This window comes from Ranitomeya imitator, chromosome 1, assembly GCF_032444005.1.
Source record: "Ranitomeya imitator isolate aRanImi1 chromosome 1, aRanImi1.pri, whole genome shotgun sequence".
Lineage (NCBI taxonomy): Eukaryota > Metazoa > Chordata > Amphibia > Anura > Dendrobatidae > Ranitomeya > Ranitomeya imitator.
This window is the reverse complement of record NC_091282.1, coordinates 164,417,764-164,443,954: the sequence shown is the minus strand read 5'-3', so window position 1 is coordinate 164,443,954 and position 26,191 is coordinate 164,417,764. Positions and strand designations below refer to the sequence as shown.

The following is a 26,191-nucleotide window of genomic DNA, read 5'->3' as shown; positions in this document are numbered from 1 at the left end:
TCGTCTGATGTTTCTACCTAGTGAAGACATTGGTCCTGACTTATTAGAGTGCTTACACCAGAAATCTGGCCTAAAATGGTTTGGAGAGACAATATTTTTGTGCAATGTAAGTGGTTTTATGCCAGTCTCGTCCAGCTCTGCCACAAGTGGGTGGATCCGAGTGGGAACGGGGAGATGCCCTAATTCATGACAAACTCTGGGGTACCTTACGCCACAAATCTTTCTCTATTCTCCATCTAGTGTAAGACATTTTGGGGGACATGGGCAAAACTGACCTCAAAATTCCACATTGCCCAAAAATTCAGTGACGAGGCTCTCAGAGACTAACACAGAGAGCTCCCGGTTAGTCAGAAGTTGCGTTCACAAGATGGCGGCGAGGGACCGGAGCCGAGAACAGATGAAGATGGCGGCTGGGGAGTATAATGCTCGAGACAGGGAATTTACGTTAGTAGCACCACTCCAATGCTGGAGTGGTGCTTCATATTGGCATCTTCATTGGAGCGGTTATGTGCCCCCTCTCCGATGTTGTGACTGGCCGTGCTCACCAGTTACATGGTATACAGACACATTACTCCAGACATGTAGACAGGAACTCCATGACCAATGACATCCAGTTTTTGGGTGTGACTGTGTGCGCGTGCAGGGACTGTTTGTGAAAAAGCTATCCAACAATAACCCAGTGAAGAATGAGGCAAATTCAATCAGTAATGACAGCTTGCTCTAAGGCCTCATCCACTCATCAGTATTTAAACACGTATGTGACAAAAATGGTACCATTGATTTGCCTCCAAGAGTCTGTTTTTCCCAATTGTGTGACAGCAGTGTTTTTCTGGGTTTTTTTACAAATGGATAAAGAAAAATAAATTAAAGCTTCTCCTAATGTTAAACACAGAGCACACGGACAAAATACAGATGCCATTCGTCTGCTGTACGTTTAATTCACGGACCCATAGAATTGTACTGGCGACTATCATCCAATTTGCCAGAAAAAATGGACAGGTCTCAGTGTTTTGCATGGACATATAAAAATCAGGGACAAGTAAAAAGCACTATAGTTTATAATGGGTACATGTGGTATCTATGGGTAAAAAACTGATGTCTGAATGAGGCCCATGGCAGTGGTCCCCAACCTTTTCTTACACTGAGAGCCACATTAAACGCTGCAAGATTGTCAAGAGCCACATCCATAGCCCCCAGAGCACTGACCACCAGCTCCTGCCCTCTCTCTACACCTCCCATTACTAGTGACACCCAGAGCTCCCATTGCCAATATAATGACAGCAAAAGCTTTCACACAGAAATCACACTGAGGCAGTATACCTACCCCTAGGGGATCCCAACTTATCCCCAGGAGTTCCCACCTTACAACCATGGGGAGCCGCCTTACTTCCAAGGGTTCCCATCTTACTCCCAGGGGTTCCCACCTTACTTCCATGGGCAAGCCACCTTACTCCAAGGGGTTTTAACCTTACCCCCAGGGGTTCCCACCTTACCCCCATGGGTAGCCACCTTACTCCAAGGGGTTCTAATCTTACCCCCATTACCCCCAGGGTTTCCCACCTTACCCCATGGGTAGCCACCTTACCCACAGGGTTTCCCACCTTCCCCTATGGGTAGCCACCTTACTCCCAGGAGTTCCCACCTTAACCCCAGGGGTAGCCACCTTACTCCCTGGGGGTTCCCACCATACCCTCATCGGTATTCTTTCATCAGGTCCTCCAACCAATCTGTCACATCCAGCTTCAAGCACCTCCTAAGACTGGAAGTACAATCCTATCTACAGCTTACCATAATTCATGTATCCCCTCCCCCCCCCCCCCCCCAGGCCAGTATATATGTGCATGCAGATCTGCTCTTCTGTGTGAGGCTACTCACAAAAGTCATCATCTGGAGACCTGTTCTTCATAGCTGTTTGCTAGACGGGCACCAAGCTAGCAGACGGCAAGCCACAATGGTTCCCGAGCCACATGTTGGGGACTCCTGCCCTAAGGCAAGTAGAAAGATGACTGTTACTGCCCCATACCAAATAAAAGGTAGCTTTATTGTAGATGGCTCCATTGTAGATCTTGGTATATTCATTCAGGTAAAAAATGATGGCTGTTGTGATTGTGTAGATATCCGTAATGTGATGGATCAATAGCGTCCTGGAGCAATACAATGCCACTAAATAGGGTGGATGTGAACACGGTCTCCGTAACATCAAATATCACTTACAAAATGGAGAACGTCTGGGAAAAAAATGAAATGTAAAATAAATATTACACAATACGCTACAAATGTTTAATCCCTGTATTGCAGTTCTGTCCTGGAAACAAGCGCTGGATTATCACATTCTCTGGGTGACGCGGAGGTCCTGCCAAGTCTAGAAAACCAGCGGGAATGAAAACATGGAACTAAACCGAAAAAGAAAAATCTGTAACAGCAAGGAGTTATTTCATAGTAAAGGCTTTGCCACAAGATGTCTGAGAGGCGCAGTCACCGCCCCTACACTGCCACACAGACACCCAACCTGCTGCTATTAAATGCTTTATAGCACCTACGTCTGTGCAAGCACTGTGCCGACAAAGGGATTCTGGGAAATCAGCAGTGGAAAGTGAAGGAGGTTTTTATTATTTGACTATTTTTCTTACATTTTCCAGGAATTCGTTAGCTGAAATAACATAATTGCTATCCAAATGTAGTGGAACGTCATTTAGTGAAAGTTTTTAGGAACCGTATAAATTACCGTATTTTTCGGACTATAAGACGCACCGGACCATAAGACGCACCCCAAATTTGGGGTGAAAATTGCAGAAAAAAAGATTTTTTATAACATGGGGGTCCGTCTTATTGTCCGAATTTACAGTATCTTATGGCGGTGGCAGAGCAGGGTCACAGGAGGCAAGGTGGGGTGATGCTGGGATGAGGAGGTGCTGGGATGAGAAGGTGCTGGGATGAGAAGGTGCTGGGATGAGAAGGTGCTGGGATCAGGAGGTGCTGGGATCAGGAGGTGCTGGGATCAGGAGGTGCTGGGATCAGGAGGTGCTGGGATCAGGAGGTGCTGGGATCAGGAGGTGCTGCGATCAGGAGGTGCAGTGAGAGGTATGGCGTGAGAGGGGTCCCTGGCGTACCATGCAGGCTTACCTAGGTGGCAGAGGTGCGGTGGCAGAGGTGCGGTGGCGGGGGTGTGGCAGCAGAGGAGGCGCAGGAAGCGGGGTCCCTTTCCCCGGTATGGTGATGCAGCAGGCCCGGTATGCAGCAGAGCCGGGTGAATCCTCTTGTTATCGGTGGGCGCGGCCATCTTCCTGAGGCCGCGCGTGTGCAGATGAAGCGCTCTGCTCCCGGGGCTTCAGGAAAATGGCCGCGGGAGGCCACGCGTGCGCAGATGGAGATCGCGGCGGCCATTTTCCTGAAGCCCCGGGAAGCAGAGCGCTCCATCTGCGCAAGCGCGGCCTCCGGAAAATGGCCGCCACCACCGATAACAAGAGGATTCACCCGGCTCTGCTGCATACCGGGCCTGCTGCATCACCATACCGGGGAAAGGGACCCCGCTTACTGCGCCTCCTCTGCCGCCACACCCCCGCAACCGCACCTCTGCCACCGGACCTCTGCCACCGCACCTCTGCCACCTAGGTAAGCCTGCATTGCGACTATTAGACGCACCCCCCATTTTCCCCCCTTTTTTGGGGGGGAAAAAGTGCGTCTTTTAGTCCGAAAAATACGGTAACTGGAATATTGAAATCTCATTTTAAAGGGAGACTGTCGGCACAGGATGACTGTTCAAACCAACCACAAGTGCATCACAGCGTGGCCAAGCATGTAAGAGCACCTTCTCCTCTGCTTGTCTTCCCTCTATCTCCACTCCCACCCCAACCTTTGATTGACAGCTCTTACTTCATAGAGTCAGAGAAGGGCAGAAATAGAAGGAAAACGGGATAAAATTCCAAGTGTGGTGAAACTGCAAAAAAAGTGAAATCCCACAACTGGTCTTAGGATTTCTTTTTACCATGTTTACCAAATGCTAAAACTGACATGTCATTATGATTCTCCAGGTCATTACGAGTTCATAGATACCAAACATGTCTAGGTTCTTTTTTTTTATTTAAAAAGGTGAAAAAAATTCAAAAGTTAATTAAAAAAATGATAAAGTTGCATTGTTTTCCGAGACCCGTAGCATCTCGATTTTTCATGATCTGGGGCTGGGTTAGGGCTTGTTTTTTTGAATGCTGAGCTGACATTTTTACCATTTTGGTGTGGATACGGTCTTTTGATTGCCCATTATTGTATTTTAATGCAATGTTGAGGCGACCAAAAAAATGCTATTCAGCCGTTTTGACTTTTTTTCGGATTAATTAATCCGATCGGATTAATTATTTTTATAGTTTGATAGATTGGGCGATACTGAACGCAGCAATACCAAATATGTGTATGTTTGATTTTTTTTGTATTGTTTTATTTTGAATGGGGCAAATGTGGGGTAAATTGAACTTTTATATATTTTTTATTTTAATATTTTTAGAAACTTTTTTTTTTTTTCCCTTTGTGCATGCTTCAATAGTCTCCATGGAAGACTAGAAGTTGCAGTTGTCTGACCGGCTCTGCTACACACAGGCGATGATCAGATTAGTGACGCACTCCCGAACGCATTAAATGCCGCTGTCAGCGATTGACAGCGGCATTTAACGAGTTAACAGCCACGGGTGGATGGCGATTCCACCTGCGGCTGTTGGGGAAAGGAAGCTGGCATGTGCAGGGAAAGATGTGGGCTCAGCTCCGGAGTCCACATCAAAGGGAGAGACATGACATGCACCGTGCTAGTACGGCGCATGTCGTGAAGGGGACATGTAGGAATGCTTGGCCCTGACACCCATAATGTGGTGGTGCACCATCTTGCTGGAAAAACTCAGGGAATGTGCCATCTTGAGTGCATAACTGAACAGTTTCCCTGGAAAGTGGATTGTTCGTTGTTGGCCAGTTGAATGGCCACCATGGTCTCCGGATCTGACCCCACTTTTATCTATCTTTGGGGTCATCTGAAGGCAATTGTCTATGCTGTGAAGTTACGAGATGTGCAGCATCTGACACAATGGATACTGGAAGCCTGTGCTAGCATTTCTTCTGCGGTGTTGCTATCAGTGTGTCAAGAGTGGGAGAAGAGGTTTGCATTGACAATCCAACACAATGGGCAGCACTTTGAACAAATTTTATAAATGGTCATAAATTTGTAAATAACTCATGACAGAATAAGGTTACATTAAAACCAAGCACACCATTGTTTTTCTTGTGAAATTCTCAATAAGTTTGATGTGTCACATGACCCTCTTCCCATTGAAACAAATATGGTTGGATCCAAAATGGCAGACTTCAAAATGGCCGCCATCGTCACCATCCATCTTGAAGTTTTCCCCCTCCCATATACTAATGTGCCACAAACAGGAAGATGATATCACCAACTATTCCCACCTTATTTAGGTGTATCCATATACATGACCCACCCTGTATATCAAATAATTATATATCCAGTAAAATAAAAAGCAATCACTAGCGTTCCACACAACTAAAGATACCTGGAGACGTTCTGAGGAATTCGTGAATGACATGTTTCTAGGAGCAGATGTCTGAAGGTCAATAATTCTGGAATTAAAAAAGGAAATATTATAGGCTACAATACAGGAAAGATACGGTATAGATCTTGGTACCGTGTTAGTCAGTAGATAGAAAAATATTTAGAATTGAGAGTCCTCAGTGGTTGAAACCTTTTAATGGCTAACTGAAAAGATGGTAACAAATTCAACAAGGTCCCTTCATCAGGCAGAGACTAATACAAATTCTGAATTTTTTTCAGAATTTGTATTAGTCTATGCCTGATGAAGGAACCTGTGTAGTCTCGAAAGCTTGCAATTTGTTACCATCTTTTCAGTTAGCCATTTAGGCTGTGTGCACACGTTCCGGATTTTTCACATTGTTTCGCTATAAAAACGCGATGAAACCGCGGAAAAAAAACGCATACATTAAGCATCCTATTAATGGAATGCAATCTGCAATTTTTTGTGCACGTGATTTTTTCGGCGAAAAAAACGCATCGTGGTAAAAAAACACAGCATGTTCATTAATTTTGTGGATTTTTCACGGATTTTCCACTATTTAGTGCATTGGGATGCTCCGGAAAAAAATGCAAAAAATCCGCACAAAAAACACCCAAAAAAAAAACGCATGCGGATTTCCTGCAGAAAAAGTCCGGTTTTGTTCAGGAAATTTCTGCAAAAAATCCTGACATGTACACATAGCCTAAAAGGTATCAACCACTGAGGACTCTCAATTCCAAATATTTTTATAGGTTACAATATTTCTTTTCATGAAAAAATGAGGACGCTTATCTCAGGCACACACCTTTCTATTTCAATCCTCAATGATGAGAACCGGGATAAAATGCATAGTTGTCAAAATGCTCCAAAGCAAGAATGAGGATCTGTGTTTGGACCTATGGCTTGTTTACGTTTTCTTTAACAAAAGTTATAAAGCTGTGCTGGATCTGATATTAAGAGAGACACAAGGGGTGCCAGAAACCCCCCTGCCTTATAATTGGGAGCACTGCCAACTTTGTAAAACATCGGCAGAGCTAGCCAGTGCTGGCATAAAAACGCCAAAACTCACAACATTTGCAACATTACAAACAATTTTATGTCAGAAGTCTGCGGAAAACAGTCTAATATGTTGGAGCAGTTTCTTCTCTTATTACATGGTCTTAAAGGGACCATGCAGCACTATTGCTACATTCTGACAAAGTGGCTCTTTTATTTGGGGTCCCTTCAAACGCTGAAATATTTGTTTTTATAATTTGCCCGCCATACCTGTAGTCTGTCTGGGTGGCATGTCTTTTCCCCCCGGACACAAAAGCCTCCCAGCCATCACTCCTTTCCTCCGTGCGCCGCCACCTCTGCATCCATTTACGTCCCCGGCGCCTGTGCTGTAACTTTTTTTTCGGGCATGTGCAGTTTGCGCTGCCCTGCGACTCACATCACATGATGTCTTTGTACACGCGCCTGCGTGTACCCGCGGCCCGAGATCCCGCCCCGCAGTGTGAATAAGTCAGAAGAGACTGCAGGGCGGGATTCTATAAAATAGCTTTTATCGTATAAAAGCGCCAAAACATAAAAAAATGATATAAATGAGGTATCGCTGTAATTAACCATGGTACCGCTGAAAGCGTCATCTTGTCCCGCAAAAAACAAGCCGCCATACATCATGATCAGCAAAAAAATAAAAAAGTTATAGTCCTGAGAATAAAGCGATGCCAAAATAATTATTTTTTCTATAAAATAGTTTTTATCGTATAAAAGCGCCAAAACATAAAAAAATGATATAAATGAGGTATCGCTGTAATCGTACTGACCCGACAAATAAAACTGCTTTATCAATTTTACCAAACGCGGAACGGTATAAACGCCTCCCCCAAAAGAAATTCATGAATAGCTGGTTTTTGGTCATTCTGCCTCACAAAAATCGGAATAAAAAGTTATCAAAAACTGTCACGTGCCCGGAAATGTTACCAATAAAAACGTCAACTCGTCCCGCAAAAAACAAGACCTCAGATGACTCTGTCGACCAATATATGGAAAAATTATAGGTCTCAAAATGTGGAGATGCAAAAACTTTTTTGCTATAAAAAAAAGCGTCTTTTAGTGTGTGACGGCTGCCAATCATAAAAATCCAATATAAAAAACGCTATAAAAGTAAACAGCGTTGGCGCCGGGGACGTAAATGGATGCAGAGGAGGCGGCGCCCGGAGGAAAAACAATTATTTCAGCGTTCGAAGGGACCCCAAATAAAAGAGCCACCTTGACAGAATGCAGCATTAGTGATGCACAAGTTGGCTCTTTTAGTTACAAATGCCGGGGGGGGGCTGTGACAGGTTCCCTTTAAAAATGATGAAACGCTTGGAAAAAATGTGAACAGTTTCCCTTTACTCACCAGCCTTTTCTCCTGCTGCCTTTCACAAGGACATGAAAACACATTTCTTTTTCTATATACTGCCCTGGACTCCCTCATTTTCACCTCCTGTCCCAAGCAGGGACACAAGAGGAGCGCAGTACAGGGGGTCTGGAGGGGCTCTATTAACACCTTACATGCTAAAGTCAGCCGTGATCACAACATGTGAGTTTAGGGAAAGTTAAGGCCCCTTCACATTAAGCGACGCTGCAGCGATACAGACAACGATCCGGATCGCTGCAGCGTCGTCGTTTGGTCGCTGGAGAGCTGTCACACAGACCGCTCTCCAGCGACCAACGATGTCGGTAACCAGGGTAAACATCGGGTAACTAAGCGCAGGGCCGCGCTTAGTAACCCGATGTTTACCCTGGTTACCATGCTAAAAGTAAAAAAAAACAAACACTACATACTTACCTACAGCCGTCTGTCCTCCAGCGCTGCGCTCTGCTTCTCTGCTCTCCTCCTGTACTGTCTGTGAGCCGGAAAGCAGAGCGGTGACGTCACCGCTCTGCTTTCCGGCTCACAGACAGTACAGGAGGAGTGCAGAGCACAGCGCCGGGGACAGACAGCTGTAGGTAAGTATGTAGTGTTTGTTTTTTTTTACTTTTAGCATGGTAACCAGGGTAAACATCGGGTTACTAAGCGCGGCCCTGCGCTTAGTTACCCGATGTTTACCCTGGTTACCAGTGAAGACATCGCTGGATCGGTGTCACACACGCCGATCCAGCGATGTCCACGGGAGATCCAGCGACGAAATAAAGTTCTGGACTTTCTTCAGCGACCAACGATCTCCCAGCAGGGGCCTGATCGTTGGTCGCTGTCACACATAACGATTTTATTAACGATATCGTTGCTACGTCACAAATAGCAACGATATCGTTAACGATATCGTTATGTGTGAAGGTACCTTTAATCACAGTATGCGGATCTGGTGCTATAGATATTGTAGGGGTCTGCCATAGATTAAAGCAGGGGTGTCAAACTGCATTCCTCGAGGGCTGCAAACAGGTCATGTTTTCAGGATTTCCTTGTACTGCCCAGGTGATAATTTAACCCCTTAATCCCATATGACGTACTATCCCGTCGAGGTGGGGTGGGCCTTAATTCCCACCGACGGGATAGTACGTCGTAGCAATCGGCCGCGCTCACGGGGGGAGCGAGGCCGATCGCGGCCGGGTGTCAGCTGACTATCACAGCTGACATCCGGCACTATGTGCCAGGAGCGGTCACGGACCGCTCCCGGCACATTAACCCCCGGCACACCGCGATCAAACATGATCGCGGTGTGCCGGCGGTACAGGGAAGCATCGCGCAGGGAGGGGGCTCCTGCATGCTTCCCTGAGACAATTGGTACAAGGTGATGTGCTCACCTTGTACCGAGCGTCTTCTCCCTGCAGGCCCGGATCCAAAATGGCCGTGGGGCTGTATCCGGGTCCTGCAGGGAGTACTTCCGGGTCAGGAGCAGGCTGCAGCTGCAGCTCTGTAAGTCTGCAGCGATGTGAGTGAGATCGCCGATCTTACAGAGTGCTGTGCAAACTGTAAGATCGGCGATCTGTGATGTCCCCTCCTGGGACAAAGTAAAAAAGTTAAAAAAAAAATTTCCACATGTGTAAAAAAAAAAAAAAAAAAATTACTAAATAAGTAAATTAATAAAAAAAATATTATTCCCATAAATACTTTTATCTAAAAAAAAAAAAAAAAAAACAATAGAAGTACACATATTTAGTATCGCCGCGTCCGTAACGACCCAACCTATAAAACTGTCCCACTAGTTAACCCCTTCAGTGAACACCGTAAGAAAAAAAAAAAACGAGCCAAAAAACAACGCTTTATTATCATACCGCCGAACAAAAAGTGGAATAACACACGATCAAAAAGACGGATGTAAATAACCATGGTACCTCTGAAAACGTCATCTTGTCCCACAAAAAATGAGCTGCCATACAGCATCATCAGCATAAAAATAAAAAAGTTATAGTCCTGAGAATAAAGCGATGCCAAAATAATTATTTTTTCTATAAAATAGCTTTTATCGTATAAAAGCGCCAAAACATAAAAAAATGATATAAATGAGGTATCGCTGTAATCGTACTGACCCGACAAATAAAACTGCTTTATCAATTTTACCAAACACGGAACGGTATAAACGCCTCCCCCAAAAGGAATTCATGAATAGCTGGTTTTTGGTCATTCTGCCTCACAAAAATCGGAATAAAAAGTTATCAAAAACTGTCACGTGCCCGAAAATGTTACCAATAAAAACGTCAACTCGTCCCGCAAAAAACAAGACCTCAGATGACTCTGTCGACCAATATATGGAAAAATTATAGGTCTCAAAATGTGGAGACGCAAAAACTTTTTTGCTATAAAAAAAAGCGTCTTTTAGTGTGTGACGGCTGCCAATCATAAAAATCCGATATAAAAAACGCTATAAAAGTAAATCAAACCCCCCTTCATCACCCCCTTAGTTAGGGAAAAAATAATAAAATTAAAAAAATGTATTTATTTCCATTTTTCCATCAGGGCTAGGGTTAGGGCTAGGGTTAGGAATAGAGTTGGGGCTAGGGTTGGGGCTAGGGTTGGGGCTAGGGTTGGGGCTAGGGATGGGGCTAAGGTTAGGGCTAGGGTTGGGGCTAGGGTTGGGGTTAGGGTTGGAGCTAAAGTTAGGGTTAGGGTTGGGGCTAAAGTTAAGGTTAGGGTCGGGGCTAAAGTTAAGGTTAGGGCTAAAGTTAGGGTTAGGGTTGGGGCTAAAGTTAGGGTTAGGGTTTGGATTATATTTACGGTTGGGATTAGGGTTGGGATTAGAATTAGGGGTGTGTCAGGGTTAGGGGTGTGGTTAGGGTTACCGTTGGGATTAGGGTTAGGGGTGTTGTTGGATTAGGGTTTCAGTTATAATTGGGGGGTTTCCACTGTTTAGGCACATCAGGGGCTCTCCAAACGCGACATGGCGTCCAATCTCAATTCCAGCCAATTCTGCGATGAAAAAGTAAAACAGTGCTCCTTCCCTTCCGAGCTCTCCGGTGCGCCCAAACAGGAATTTAACCCAACATATGGGGTATCAGCGTACTCAGGACAAATTGGACAACAACTTTTGGGGTCCAAGTTCTCTTGTTATCCTTGGGAAAATAAAAATGTGGGGGGCTAAAAATCATTTTTGTGGGAAAAATAAGATTTTTTTATTTTCGCGGCTCTGCGTTGTAAACTGCAGTGAAACACTTGGGGGTTCAAAGTTCTCACAACACATCTAGATAAATTCCTTGGGAGGTCTAGTTTCCAATGTGGGGTCACTTGTGGGGGGTTTGTACTGTTTGGGTACATCAGGGGCTCTGCAAATGCAACGTGACGCCTGCAGACCAATCCATCTAAGTCTGTATTCCAAATGGCGCTCCTTCCCTTCCGAGCTCTGCCATGCGCTCAAACAGTGGTTCCCCCCCACATATGGGGTATCAGCGTACTCAGTACAAATTGGACAACAACTTTTGGGGTCCAATTTATCCTGTTACTCTTGTGAAAATACATAACTGGGGGCTAAAATATCATTTTTGTGAAAAAAAAAGAATTTTTATTTTCACGGCTCTGCGTTATAAACTGTAGTGAAACACTTAGGGGTTCAAAGTTCTCACAACACATCTAGATAAGTTCCTTGGGGGGTCTAGTTTCCAATATGGGGTTACTTGTGGGGGGTTTCTACTGTTTGGGTACATCAGGGGCTCTGCAAATGCAACGTGACGCCTGCAGACCAATCCATCTAAGTCTGTATTACAAATGGCGCTCCTTCCCTTCCGAGCTCTGCCATGCGCCCAAACAGTGGTTCCCCCCACATATGGGTTATCGGCGTACTCAGGACAAATTGGACAACAAGTTTTGGGGTCCAATTTATCCTGTTACCCTTGTGAAAATACAAAACTGGGGGCTAAAAAATCATTTTTGTGAAAAAAAAATTTTTTATTTTCACGGCTCTGCGTTATAAACTGTAGTGAAACACTTGGGGGCTTAAAGCTCTCAAAACACATCTAGATAAGTTCCTTAGGGGGTCTACTTTCCAAAATGGCGTCACTTGTGGGTGGTTTCAATGTTTAGGCACATCAGGGGCTCTCCAAACGCAACATGGCGTCCCATCTCAATTCCAGTCAATTTTGCATTGAAAAGTCAAATGGCGCTCCTTCCCTTCCGAGCTCTGCCATGCGCCCAAAGAATGGTTTACACCCACATATGGGGTATCAGCGTACTCAGGACAAATTGCACAACAACTTTTGTGGTCTTATTTCTTCTCTTACCCTTGGGAAAATAAAAAATTGGGGGCAAAAAGATCATTTTTGTGAAAAAATATGATTTTTTATTTTCACGGCTCTGCGTTATAAACTGTAGTGAAACACTTGGGGGCTCAAAGCTCTCCAAACACATCTAGATAAGTTCCTCAAGGGGCCTACTTTCCAAAATGGTGTCACTTGTGGGGGGTTTCAATGTTTAGGCACATCAGGGGCTCTCCAAACGCAACATGGCGTCCCATCTCAATTCCAGTCAATTTTGCATTGAAAAGTCAAATGGCGCTCCTTTTTTTTCCGAGCTCTGCCATGCACCCAAACAGTGGTTTATCCCCACATATGGGGTATTAACGTACTCAGGACAAATTGTACAACAACTTTTGGGGTCCATTTTCTCCTGTTACCCTTGGTAAAATAAAACAAATTGGAGCTGAAATAAATTGTGTGTGAAAAAAAGTTAAATGTTCATTTTTATTTAAACATTCCAACATTTCTCAAATAAATGCAAGTTATATCGAATAAATTTTACCACTAACATGAAGTACAATACGTCATGAGAAAACAATGTCAGAATCGCCAAGATCCGTTGAAGCGTTCCAGAGTTATAACCTCATAAAGGGACAGTGGTCAGAATTGTAAAAATTGGCCCGGTCATTAACGTGCAAACCACCCTCAGGGCTTAAGGGGTTAATCACCAACTCATTATTTGTGTAGGTGATTAAATTATCACCTGTGCAGTACAAGGAAATCCTGAAAACATGACCTGTTTGCAGCCCTTGAGGAATGCAGTTTGACACCCCTGGACTAAAGCATATTAGATTGTGCCAAAAAACACAAGTGACCCCCAAAAAAGACACATATTTAGAATTGCCATATTTGTAGAAACCCGTACAAACCGATATTGGCAAAAATAGGGTTATTTAGTCTAGAAAAAAGATGACCGAGGCGATCTAATAACCATGTATACGGTAAGTATAGAAGGGGACAATACAAATATCTCTCCGAGGATCTGTTTATACCAAGGAAGGTGACGTTCACAAGGGGGCATTCTTTGCGTCTGGAGGAGAGAAGGTTTTTCCACCAACATAGAAGAATCTGGAATTGCTTGCCTGAGGAGGTGGTGATGGCGAACTCAGTCGAGGGGTTCAAGAGAGGCCTGGATGTCTTCCTGGAGCAGAACAATATTGTATCTTACAGTGATCAGGTTCTTTAAAAGGACGTAGATCTGGGGATTTATTCTGACAGAATATAGGCTGAACTGGATGGACAAATGTCTTTTTTTCAGCCTTGCTAACTATGTACTGTAAAACTATCAATATTCATCCTACCAGCTTGAAAACCGCAACAAAAATAAATAAATCCTCCCAAAAAAATGACATAAGTGCAGTCTTATTCCACCTTATACAAACAAGATAAATGTCTCACAAAAGTGATGTTTTCATGGAATCATGCAGGGTTTTTATCTGGTGGATTTGTAGAGAAAGAAAAGTATCCTATTTTTCAGATTATAAGACGCAATTTTTTTCCTAAAATTTGGGGGGCGTAACGGGGGAGCATTTTATAATTTGAATATACCTTACCGACTGCGGGGGAGCAGGGTCCCTGCTGGCAGAGGAAAGAGTGGGGCAATGCTGTGGGCCTCAGGCTGGGAGGAGGGGGGGTTGGAGGTGCAACGATGAGGGTGTTGGTGGGGCGGGGGCTCTGTCGACATTTTGCAAAAACCTGGAGCCTCCGCACTTCTATGATTTACATTGCAGTGAACTCCAGCAAAATGGCCGCTGGGGCGGTACTTGCAAAGTCCACTACAAAGTAAACCACGGAATTGCGGGGGCTCCGGGCTTTCACAAATTGTGGGTGGAGCTCCTGCACCTCTGAACACCCATTCCCTCCAGCCTGGGGTCTACAGCATCGCCCCACTCCTATCTGTGACAGCAGCGACCCTGGTAGCCCACTCAGCAATAAGACACACATATTATAAGAAGTACCACCATTTTATTACAGAGTTGTGTTCCTATTTTTATCCCTTTTGGGTGCATCTTTTAATCCGGTGCATCTTATAAAACGCAAAATACGATTGAAACGACACGAACTGCAAAGCTTCTGAACACAGAACTAGGTATACAGACTCAAGCCTCCTAGATATGCACCCTAAGTTTGTTGGCATATATGTGACAGAATGACGTTTCCCCAGAAGCCAACATTACTGCCATGACGGGTGTACAGAGCCGCACCGACACACACAACTCTAGAGCAGCTCATGGGGCCACACACAGCTCTGCACTGACTCCTGGAAGGTTTATGTCTCAGTTCTCTGTTTCCAGTATATCAAAAAAAAAAAGAAAAAAAATGGTCACTTCCTATATAAAGGGTAGCCATCATTAGAACATGGCCTTGTTTAAATCAAGTTTTTGTATTAATTGAATATTTTTTTCCAATTTTTTTTTTACATATCACAATGTGTATCAAAAATAAAAATGAGAAATCATGCAATTTTCACACTGACCACTATGGGGTTCTATTAGACTAATTTCCTTTTGTTTTGGTAAACCACACTTTTACATTATCAGCAATGAACAGAGCCTGACCCTCTCTTTGTATTGAACCATGAGTGTGTGCAAATGTTATTGTGAAGGGAAAGGAGCAGAGCCAGCAGAGTCGACTATTGTGAATGACAGCTCATGTGTTATCTGCTGTGTATAGAGATGTTACCTGTCACTGTATTCATGCCTCTAAACTCTAAAGGTACCGTCACACATAACGATTTCTTTAAAGGGAACCTGTCACCCCGTTTTTTGAGATTGAGCTATAAATACTGTTAAATAGGGCCTGCGCTGTGTGTTCCTATAGTGTATGTAGTGTACCCCGATTCCCCATGTATGCTGAGAAATAACTTACCAAAGTCGCTGTTTTCGCCTGTCAATCAGGCTGGTCAGGTCGGGAGGGCGTGGTGACATCGCTGGTTCTTCCTCAGCTTTACGTTGGTGGCGTAGTGACGTAGTGGTGAACAAGCAGCGCGCGATCTGCGCTGTAATCCCTTGCATCGGTGGGGGCGGCCATCTTCCTGGGGCCGCGCGTGCGCAGATCGAGTGCTCTGCTGCACGGGGCTTCAGGAAAATGGCCGCGGGATGCCGCGCGTGCGCATTAGAGATCGCGGCGGCCATTTTCCCAAAGCCGAGTTTGCATCTCGGCTTTGGGAAAATGGCCACCGCGATCTCTAATGCGCACGCGCGGCATCCCGCGGCCATTTTCCTGAAGCCCCGTGCAGCAGAGCACTCGATCTGCGCACGCGCGGCCCCAGGAAGATGGCCGCCCCCACCGATGCAAGGGATTACAGCGCAGATCGCGCGCTGCTTGTTCACCACTACGCCACCAACGTAAAGCTGAGGAAGAACCAGCGATGTCACCACGCCCTCCCGACCTGACCAGCCTGATTGACAGGCGAAAACGGCGACTTTGGTAAGTTATATCTCAGCATAGGTGGGGAATCGGGGTACACTACATACACTATAGGAACACACAGCGCAGGCCCTATTTAACAGTATTTATAGCTCAATCTCAAAAAACGGGGTGACAGGTTCCCTTTAACAATATCGTTGCTTTTTGTGACGTAGCAACGATATCGTTAAGGAAATCGTTCTGTGTGACAGCGACCAACGATCAGGCCCCTGCTGGGAGATCGTTGGTCGCTGGGGAAAGTCCACGACTTTATTTCGTCGCTGGATCTCCCGCTGACATCGCTGAATCGGCGTGTGTGACGCCGATTCAGCGATGTCTTCACTGGTAACCAGGGTAAACATCGGGTTACTAAGCGCAGGGCCGCGCTTAGTAACCCGATGTTTACCCTGGTTATCGTTGTAAATGTAAAAAAACAAACACTACATACTTACATTCCGGTGTCTGGTCACGTCCCCCGGCTTCCGCTTCCCGCACTGACTGTGAGCGCCGGCCGGCCGTAAAGCAAAGCACAGCGGTGACGTCACCGCTCTGCTTTACGGGCAGCCGGCGCTCAGTCAGTGCGGGAAGCTGAAGGCGAGGGACGTGACCAGACACCGGAATGTAAGTATGTAGTGTTTTTTTTTTTACTTTTACAATGGTAACCAGGGTAAACATCGGGTTACTAAGCGTGACCCTGCGCTTAGTAACCCGATGTTTACTCTGGTTACCCGGGGACTTCGGGATCGTTGGTCGCTGGAGAGCTGTCTGTGTGACAGCTCTCCAGCGACCAAACAGTGACGCTGCAGCGATCGACATCGTTGTCTAGATCGCTGCAGCGTCGCTTAATGTGACGGTACCTTAACAATAAGGATTCTGTTGAAAACTTTTCCAGAAAGGACAGGTGTGCTGTATTTTTCGGACTTTAAGACACACTTTTTCCCCAAAAAAATTGGGGGAGAAAATGGGGGGTGCATCCTATAGTCTGAATGCAGGCTTACCGCGTGGTTGCGGCAGTGGCGTAGCAGCGTCCCTTCCTCAGAGTCCCGTCGGCGGCATAAGTGTGGCAATGCTGAAGCTCGGTATCGGCGGTGAGCAGTGCAGAGTATATCATTGGTTTCCCTACGGCCATCTTCCTGAAGCCGTGGGCCGCCGGAGAGAGCGCGTGCGAGGATTGAGATCTCGGCTGGGCCTCTCGCGCTCCATTTTCCTAAGGAAAATAGCCGTCGGAGGCCGCTCTCGGCTTCAGGAAAATGGACACCGGAGGCCGCACGTGACCAGATTGAGATCTCGGCAGCTCTCGGCTTCAGGAAAATGACCGCCGAGAAACCAATGATGCACTTGGCTCTGCTCACCGTGGACACCGGGCCGCAGCATCACCACGTTTCTGCCACTGCTATCCTGAGGAAGGAACCCTGCTCTATGCAACGCACTCTGCTCTACCTCACCGCCGACACTGGACCCGCAGCATTGCACTGCTGGGATAACCCGGGGATGCAGCATCACCCCACTACTGCCGCCGCCGGCTTGCTGCGGAAGGGATCATGCCTCCTGTGACCCGACTCTACCATCACCGACCCTCGGGTAAGATACCTTAAATTCGGACAACAAGATGGACCCCCATCTTACAAAAATCTTTTTCTTGCTATTTTCGACCTCAAAATTTGGGTGCATCTTATGGTCCGGTGCGTCTAATAGTCAGAAAAATACGGTAGGAGCCTAAAACAGCCACAGTGGCCAGTGTGAAAATTTAAAGATTTATCGTTTTCTGCTTTGTTTTTTTTTTAAGGAATCATTTAATAAATACACAACACAAAAACCCGATTTAAACAATAGATTATTTTTTCTGATGACACACTCCCTATAAAAATTATACAGTATGCCATTATTGCAGATTTTTGCAATATATATTTACTGTATGCTCTTGAAAAAGGGAGAAGTGATATGAATGTAACCTTACAACGTACAGTGCCTTGAAAGAGTATTCATAACCTGTGATCTTTTCCACATTTTTTTACCCACAACCTTAAGTGTATTTTATTGTTTTATTGGGATTTTATTTGACCTACCAACATACAGTAGCAAGTATGTGTGAAGTGTAAGAGAAATGATATAAGGTTTTCTAAAAATGTAAAAAAAAATTACCTGAAAGTTATGACCCCTTGCAGTCTGATACCCATAAATAAAATCCTGAGTGACCAATTGCCTCCAGAAGTCACAAAATTAGTAAATTGAGTCCACTTGTGTGTAATTTATTCTCACTATAACTACAGCTGTTCTGTGAAGGCCTCAGAGGTTTGTTTGAGAAAGGTAGGGATCAAACAGCATCATGAAAACTAAGGAACACACCAGGCAGGTCTGGGATAAAGTTGTGGAGAAGACTAAAGCGGAGTTAGGTTATAAGAAAAAAAATAGCACAATTTCTGAACATCTCACAGAGCACTGTTCAATCCAGCATCCAAGAAAAAAAAAGCCATTTTTTAAATCAAGCAACACGAAGTCCTATTTGTGGTCAGGAAAACGCCATGTAGGGGACCCAGCTAGCATGTGGAAGAAGGTGCTCTGGTCAGATGAGGCTGAATATAACTTTTTGAGCTAAATGCAAAACGCTATAAGTGGCGGAAAACTAACACTGCACATCACCCTGAAAACAAACCCTCACGATCAAACATGGTGGTGGCAGCATCGTGCTGTGGGGAGGCTTTTTTTCAGCAGGGACAAGGAAGCTGGCTAGAGTTGATGGGGAGATGTATGGAGCTAATTACAGAGCAATCCTGGAGGAAAACATGCAAAAGACTAGAGACTGTGGTGCTGGTTCACCTTCCAGTAGGACAACGACCCTAAACATACAGCCAGAGCTATAGAGGAATGGTTTAGAGCAAATCATATTCATGTGTATGAATGTCCCAGTCATGTTGCTGACCTAAATCACATTGAGAATCTGTGGCCAGACTTTAAAGGGAACCTGTCACCAGTTATGGCAGATATAAGATGCGGCCACCGCCTTTCAGGGCTTATCTACAGCATTCTACTGCTGTTGAGGGCATAGTGAGGTCCTGCAGTGCGCAGGCACTGGGCCTCTCTGACCTTTCCCGGCACCTCCGCACTGCATCAACAGGGCAGAGACGTATGCCTGCGCAGGAGTGTGATGTGTGGGAGTGATGAAGCAACAGGAGGGCGGTGGCGCAAGAAGACAGGAGGCGCAGGACCTGGACCTGCGACAACCATTGGACAGGACCGCCCCTGGGTGAGTATAATATAACTTATTTTTCTTATATTTCAGGTCGGATCGGGGCTTATCTTCCGCATTACAGAATGCGGTAGATAAGCCCTGAAAGGAGGTGGCCGTATCTTATATAGGCCTAAACTGGTAACAGGTTTGCTTTAAAATTGCTGTTCAGCCGTCTCCTTCCAATCTCACTGAGATAGAGCTTCTGGTCATCATGTGACCTCAAAGTACAACTAGTCTCGGCCACCGAGCTGCAAACTGAAAAACTCGACAACCACTGGAACCTGCAAGAGAAGTTGAATCGAAACAGTGAGTTCATTACACACCACTAGGATGGAGCAAATGGCAGCGCCTGCCAAAAATGTCTGCAGGGTTAGACAACCCCTCTAATGGAAACCTGTCAAATTCAGGCAGCCCAAGCTGCAGGGAGCATCAACCGTAGCAAGGTAGATTAGTCTCTGGCTTTGAAGATTCAACCGGGGACCATAGCCAGAAACCAACGTTCAGCATCGTCCGGCTCTTCCCAGCACCGCGGCAGGTGACTGACACACAATGGAGAGACCTGGCGATCACAGGCAGCGGTGCTGGGAGGAGCCGGACGAGGACGATCTCTGCTGGATCTGGACACTATATTTTCTCTGGAATGTCGCAGTGTATATTTTACCTGGCTGCGCTTCAGGCCAGGATCTCTATACAGGGAACTTTCACTACATTTTTTACATTGAAACTGAGCACTTCCTCCAATTTCCGCTGATTCTGGGGCAGTGTTTCTTCTGTCACCCTCCATTCCAAAGTTACACCCCAGTAATAATGAGGCAAGGTTTCTGCCATAGAGAACAAGCCCACGATGTGTTGTATATGCACGCCGTGTAGATCTGTGGCAGTCATAGAGTACAGAGTGTCAGTGACGAGGACTCGTCTCCCTGGGGCTCACATCACAGGGCAGTAAGGATCTACTGTACCTGCAGCAGTACTACAACTCCCAGCAGTGCCACCACGTCTGCATGCAGCGGGTGTGATGCCCAGCGCTGCTGCTCCGTGCCCCTGTGCAGGGTGAGTCCCGGCTGCTCCCGCCCACTACAAACTGTACAGTTTTCTCCTAGGCAGCCAAGGTCCTGGAAGGGCGATAAAACCAACAACTCAGCTGGCGCCTATTCCGGAGCTGCACGTCATGGCGACCGACACCGGACTCCCTATATGAGCATTGTATACAGTATGTTACCAGGACGGAGCGGTGCACGGTCACAGCACGGCGCTACACGGCACCGAGCAGCACACAGCTGCCAGGACCGCCCAGCATGCTGTTCGGCTCCAGCGTAGTGACGCAACACGTACTGTTGGAACGCACGTGGGGAGAGTTCTGCGTTCCAGGAGGCCAGGTGGTCAGCATGGGGAAGCTGAACGTGGTGCTGCTCCGGTACTTGTCCAGAGATGACTTCCGAGTGCTAACCGCGGTATGTACGGGGCCGGGCTGCTGTACTAGTGTGTGGGCTGTGTGCAGGGGGAAGCTCGGTATGTCCTACAGGCCGGGACCCGCAGCTGCCATCACCGCCGTGCTACAGGCAGTTCATAAGCTTCATACAGCTGAAGGACATGAAAACCTGGTGCCCCGTGCCATCGACTCCCTTCACCGTGCCCTGGCATCTAGGCTCTCTTCACCTCCTCCTCTGACCGTGCGCTCGTGGGCCCCCCTCTTCTGACCGTGCGCTCGTGGGCCCCCCTCCTCTGACCGTGCGCTCGTGGGCCCCCCTCCTCTGACCGTGCGCTCGTGGGCCCCCCTCCTCTGACCGTGCGCTCGTGGGCCCCCCTCTTCTGACCGTGCGCTCGTGGGCCCCCCTCTTCTGACCGTGCGCTCGTGGGCCCCCCTCCTCTGACCGTGCGCTCGTGGGCCCCCCTCCTCTGACCGTGCGCTCGTGGGCCCCCCTCCTCTGACCGTGCGCTCGTGGGCCCCCCTCCTCTGACCGTGCGCTCGTGGGCCCCCCTCCTCTGACCGTGCGCTCGTGGGCCCCCCTCCTCTGACCGTGCGCTCGTGGGCCCCCCTCCTCTGACCGTGCGCTCGTGGGCCCCCCTCCTCTGACCGTGCGCTCGTGGGCCCCCCTCCTCTGACCGTGCGCTCGTGGGCCCCCCTCCTCTGACCGTGCGCTCGTGGGCCCCCCTCCTCTGACCGTGCGCTCGTGGGCCCCCCTCCTCTGACCGTGCGCTCGTGGGCCCCCCTCCTCTGACCGTGCGCTCGTGGGCCCCCCTCCTCTGACCGTGCGCTCGTGGGCCCCCCTCCTCTGACCGTGCGCTCGTGGGCCCCCCTCCTCTGACCGTGCGCTCGTGGGCCCCCCTCCTCTGACCGTGCGCTCGTGGGCCCCCCTCCTCTGACCGTGCGCTCGTGGGCCCCCCTCCTCTGACCGTGCGCTCGTGGGCCCCCCTCCTCTGACCGTGCGCTCGTGGGCCCCCCTCCTCTGACCGTGCGCTCGTGGGCCCCCCTCCTCTGACCGTGCGCTCGTGGGCCCCCCTCCTCTGACCGTGCGCTCGTGGGCCCCCCTCCTCTGACCGTGCGCTCGTGGGCCCCCCTCCTCTGACCGTGCGCTCGTGGGCCCCCCTCCTCTGACCGTGCGCTCGTGGGCCCCCCTCCTCTGACCGTGCGCTCGTGGGCCCCCCTCCTCTGACCGTGCGCTCGTGGGCCCCCCTCCTCTGACCGTGCGCTCGTGGGCCCCCCTCCTCTGACCGTGGGCCCCCCTCCTCTGACCGTGGGCCCCCCTCCTCTGACCGTGGGCCCCCCTCCTCTGACCGTGGGCCCCCCTCCTCTGACCGTGGGCCCCCCTCCTCTGACCGTGGGCCCCCCTCCTCTGACCGTGGGCCCCCCTCCTCTGACCGTGGGCCCCCCTCCTCTGACCGTGGGCCCCCCTCCTCTGACCGTGGGCCCCCCTCCTCCCCCTCCTCCCCCTCCTCCCCCTCCTCCCCCTCCTCCCCCTCCTCCCCCTCCTCCCCCTCCTCCCCCTCCTCCCCCTCCTCCCCCTCCTCCCCCTCCTCCCCCTCCTCCTCCCCCTCCCTCCTCCTCCCCCTCCCTCCTCCTCCCCCTCCCTCCTCCTCCCCCTCCCTCCTCCTCCCCCTCCCTCCTCCCCCCTCCTCCTCCCTCCTCCCTCCTCCTCCTCCCTCCTCCTCCTCCCTCCTCCCTCCTCCTCCTCCGCGCTCGTGGGCCCCCCCCCTCCTCCTCTGACCGCGCGCTCGTGGGCCCCCTCCTCTCCCCCCCCCTCTCTCCCCCTTATCACGCTGTGTGTGACTCCGGCCAAAGTCATATTACTTTGTGTCCACGAACACTTCCATGTTAATGCTCCATTACTGTCATTCCACGACGAAAACCCAACAGACTGGGCTCTAGTCAGTGGGGTACGGACATAACCTCATACACGTGTTCTTACTGATATGTGCCATCCTCCTGACAGACTTCTCAGTGGTTTTTCTTTTGATTTTTTTTTTTTTTTTTCCCCCAAAAAACTGGAAAGCAATAAAGTTCATAGACTCGTTACAGTCCTGGATGGTGACATGGAACAGGCCAAGGTAGGGTGAAGGTAGCCAAAAGTTATGGAATCCTGATGGGAAATTGCTATATACATGCCCAGATTTCATTACACCCTGTGGAGTTTTTAGCGATTAATCATCTAGACATGAGATGCCCCTGGTATGTCTGTATGGGTTTTTTTTTTGTGAAAATTACAGAAAACATTTAGGCGCTTCTTATATAACTGCTTTGTCTTTGATATCTGTTATTGTTTTCCTTGTAGGTCGAAATGGGCATGAAGAACCACGAGATCGTGCCTGCCAGTCTGATTGCCTCAATAGCCAGCCTGAAACATGGCGGCTGCAACAAAATCCTGCGAGAGCTTGTGAAGCATAAACTAATAGCGTATGAGCGGACAAAGAGTAAGAAAAAGCTGCCTTTCTAGTATTTATATTTTTTTGTGTGTTTGCATTATAAATCACTTATGTAAATGTAGACAAATCACTATAAGTTCTCAATCACAGTTTTCATTTTTTGTTTCCCCCTGTGCTTAGGACCAGTCCTAGCATGTGCTTATAAATACTGATGGTAAACTACTAATCTGCGCCTGCACTTCAATCAGCTGCAGGAGCCCCATGGATACACAGCCGGCTCCTGCTGTAACCTCTAGGATCGGTGTTCTCTCCAGTCCCAGCAGTTTATCCCCATCATACGTCACTGTCAGTACTGAAAGTGGCCCATGGGTTTGGCAGAGGGAGCTGGGCTGCTGATGGGATGCTTTGGTAGCTGGAGGCCTTATAATTGTTTCCGGCTATGCCATTGGATCCCTCTGGAGGACTGATAACCAACTCGTCAGTCATAGGGCTTGTTTACACCACCATATTTTTGGTCTGAGTGCTGACCATAAAAAAAAAAAAAAAAAACGGACAGCACTCAGACCAATGTTATTCAATAGGGCAGTGCAGATTAGCAAATTTCTTTATCCTTTGTTTTCACTGAACAAATCTGTGTGAAAAAAATTGCAGCAAAAAGTTGGATGCCATACGGAGGCATAGTACAGAATTTGATTTTTTTCGTATCAATTCTGTAACATGGGAAACCAAATGGTTCTGTAAAAGATTAATAGCTGCCGCTGTAAAAGAGCGGATTGTACACTCATAACAAGCGAGAAAAATCATCCCACTTTTCTGAATGAGTCTGTGATATATATATATTTTTTTTTTTTTATATATATACACATTCATGCAAGTGATTCTCGGTGTTTTCACAGATAGACAATCACAGGTACAAGTGCTATGAGGCCATTCACATGTCTGTGATTTTGAAATATGTCCGATTCTGATAAAAAGGTTGGATCAAAAACAGCAACGCACGTCTATAGGTCTTTAAAACGGATGACACTCGGACCACATCTGATTATAGTCTACTCTTAATATTCGGTCTGTTTTTCTCATATGGGAGAAAAATCTGAGGTCTTAGGGCTCCTTTCCACTTGCGAGACATACGTGCGAGTCTTGCAGGTTAAAACCAAGCTCTGGCGCCGGCACTTGGGAGCGGAGCGTGCGGCCGCACAGCAATACATGGAGCTGCACGCTCCTCTCTGGAGTGCCGGCGCCAGAGGAGGGTTTTAACCTGCAAGACTCGGACGTATGTCTCGCAAGTGGAAAGGAGCCCTTACACTGATAGGATGAGGCAATCCGTAGTGCAGTGTATTCCCCACACGGTCATAGGGTCGCGTGTTCATGCTCCTTTTGGGAAATAATAAATAAATAGTAAAAAAAATAAATAAATGTTTTTACATATTTAAATAAAAAGTAAAAACACCCTCCCCAAAATCCCAGTTTTTACAATACAACAAATATGGGGATAAAATCTGCCATAAGTCACAAATGTGATATCGCAACATAGTGTATAACGCTATATCATTATTTATTCTGCACAGAAAATGCCACAAAATATGAAAAAAAAAAAAAGTTGCATAAATGCCAAAATGGTGCCAATAAATGCTACAGCTTATGTTAAAAAAAAAATTAAAATAATTTTCTTTCCCGAGTAGGATGAGTTAAGTTATTACTCAAAAAATGGTGCAAAACATTTTTCATGAAAATGATTTCCTTGTGCAAAAGTAGTTTATATGTGTATGTGTGTTTTTATATGTATGTTTGCACGCACACACCGTATTTTTCGGACTATAAAGACGCACTTTTCTTCTAGTCAGAATATACTTACGAGTAGTGTGCCGGCAGCATGAGTCGGGCAATTCTGTGGCGGTACGACGCTGCAGGGCTATGATCACACTCCCTTCCCAGGCTGGTGCGGCGGTGGTGTGGGGGCTCCGCCGACATTTTGTGAAAGCACGGAGCCCCCGCACTTCCATTGCTACGATGCGGTGGTCCCTGGGAAAATGGCTGCCGGAAGCGGCGCATGCGGAGATGAGATCTGTGCCGAGATCTCAATCTGCACATGCGCCGCCCCCAGTTGCCATTTTCCCCAGAGACCACCGCATCGTAGCAACGGAAGTGCAGGGGCTCCTTGCTTTCACAAAATGTCGGCGGAGCCCCGGTACCACCGAACCTGCTGCACCAGCCTGGGATGGGATTTCCCGGAACCTGTCGTATCATCATATCATCGCCGGAACACTCCCTGTGACCACGCTCCACCAGTGCTGCAAATTAATGAACGGTGTTTGTATTTTCCATCTTCAAAAAGTGTAATATAAAGTTGTCACTCATGTGCCAGAAAATGGCGCCGCTAAAAACTACATCTTGTCACGCTAAAAAAAAAGTCCTCATTTGGCTCCATTGATTGAAAATTGTAAAACGTGTGGCTTTTAGAATATGGCAACAGAATAACAAATGATCATGATTCTTTAGTTGTATACAGTACAGACCAAAAGTTTTGGGGTCATTGTCCTGTTGAAAAATAAATGATGGTCCAATAAATGCAAACCAGATGGAATAGCATGCCGCTGCAAGATGCTGTGGTAGCCATGCTGGTTCAGTATGCCTTCAATTTTTATTAAATCCCCAACAGTGTCACCAGCAAAGCACCCCCACACCATCACACCAAAGATCTCAAATTTGGACTCATCAGACCAAAGCATAGATTTCCACTGGTCTAATGTCCATTCCTTGTGTTCTTTAGCCCAAACAAGTCTCTTCTGCTTGTTGCCTGTCCTTAGCAGTGGTTTCCTAGCAGCTATTTTACCATGAAGGCCTGCTGCACAAAGTCTCCTCATAACAGTTGTTGTAGAGATGTGTCTGCTGCTAGATCTCTGTGTGGCATTGACCTGGTCTCTAATCTCAGCTGCTGTTAACCTGCGATTTCTGAGGTTGGTGACTCGGATAAACTTATCCTCAGAAGCAGAGGTGACTCTTGGTCTTCCTTTCCTGGGGTGGTCCTCATGTGAGCCAATTTCTTTGTAGCGCTTGATGGTTTTTGCAACTGCACTTGGGGACACTTTCAAAGTTTTCCCAATTTTTCGGACTGACTGACCTTCATTTCTTAAAGTAATGATGGCCACTTGTTTTTCTTTACTTGGCTGCTTTTTTTCTTGCCATAATACAAATTCTAACAGTCTATTCAGTAGGACTATCAGCTGTGTATCCACCAGACTTCTGCACAACACAACTGATGGCCCCAACCCCATTTATAAGGCAAGAAATCCCTCTTATTAAACCTGACAGGGCACACCTGTGAAGTGAAAACCATTCCCGGTGACTACCTCTTGAAGCTCATCAAGAGAATGCCAAGAGTGTGCAAAGCAGTCATCAAAGCAATAGGTGGCTACTTTGAAGAACCTAGAAT

General features: G+C 47.3%; 2 protein-coding genes across 4 annotated transcripts in view; one reads left to right on the top strand and one right to left on the bottom strand.

Annotated features, from left to right (window-relative positions):
• Positions 1–20,189, bottom strand: part of LOC138664991 (uncharacterized) — a 201,978-nt gene extending 181,789 nt beyond the window's left edge. Inside the window, exons 1-2 of one of the 3 annotated variants that reach the window (XM_069752110.1) lie at positions 19,857–20,188; positions 5,547–5,613 (exon numbers count right to left, since the gene is read on the bottom strand). In XM_069752110.1, the coding sequence (XP_069608211.1) occupies positions 5,547–5,579 (33 nt within the window). In that variant the 5' untranslated portion in view covers positions 5,580–5,613; positions 19,857–20,188. Of the gene's footprint in view, positions 1–5,546; positions 5,614–19,856 lie in introns of all 3 variants that reach the window. The other 2 variants (XM_069752124.1, XM_069752115.1) reach the window with 2 other exon arrangements.
• A 26-nt stretch (positions 20,190–20,215) lies between these two features.
• RIOK2 (RIO kinase 2) overlaps positions 20,216–26,191 on the top strand; it is a 51,173-nt gene continuing 45,197 nt past the window's right edge. Inside the window, exons 1-2 of the mRNA XM_069752136.1 lie at positions 20,216–20,348; positions 22,668–22,806. Coding sequence (XP_069608237.1) covers positions 20,283–20,348; positions 22,668–22,806 — 205 coding nt within the window. The 5' untranslated portion in view covers positions 20,216–20,282. The remainder of the gene's footprint in view (positions 20,349–22,667; positions 22,807–26,191) is intronic.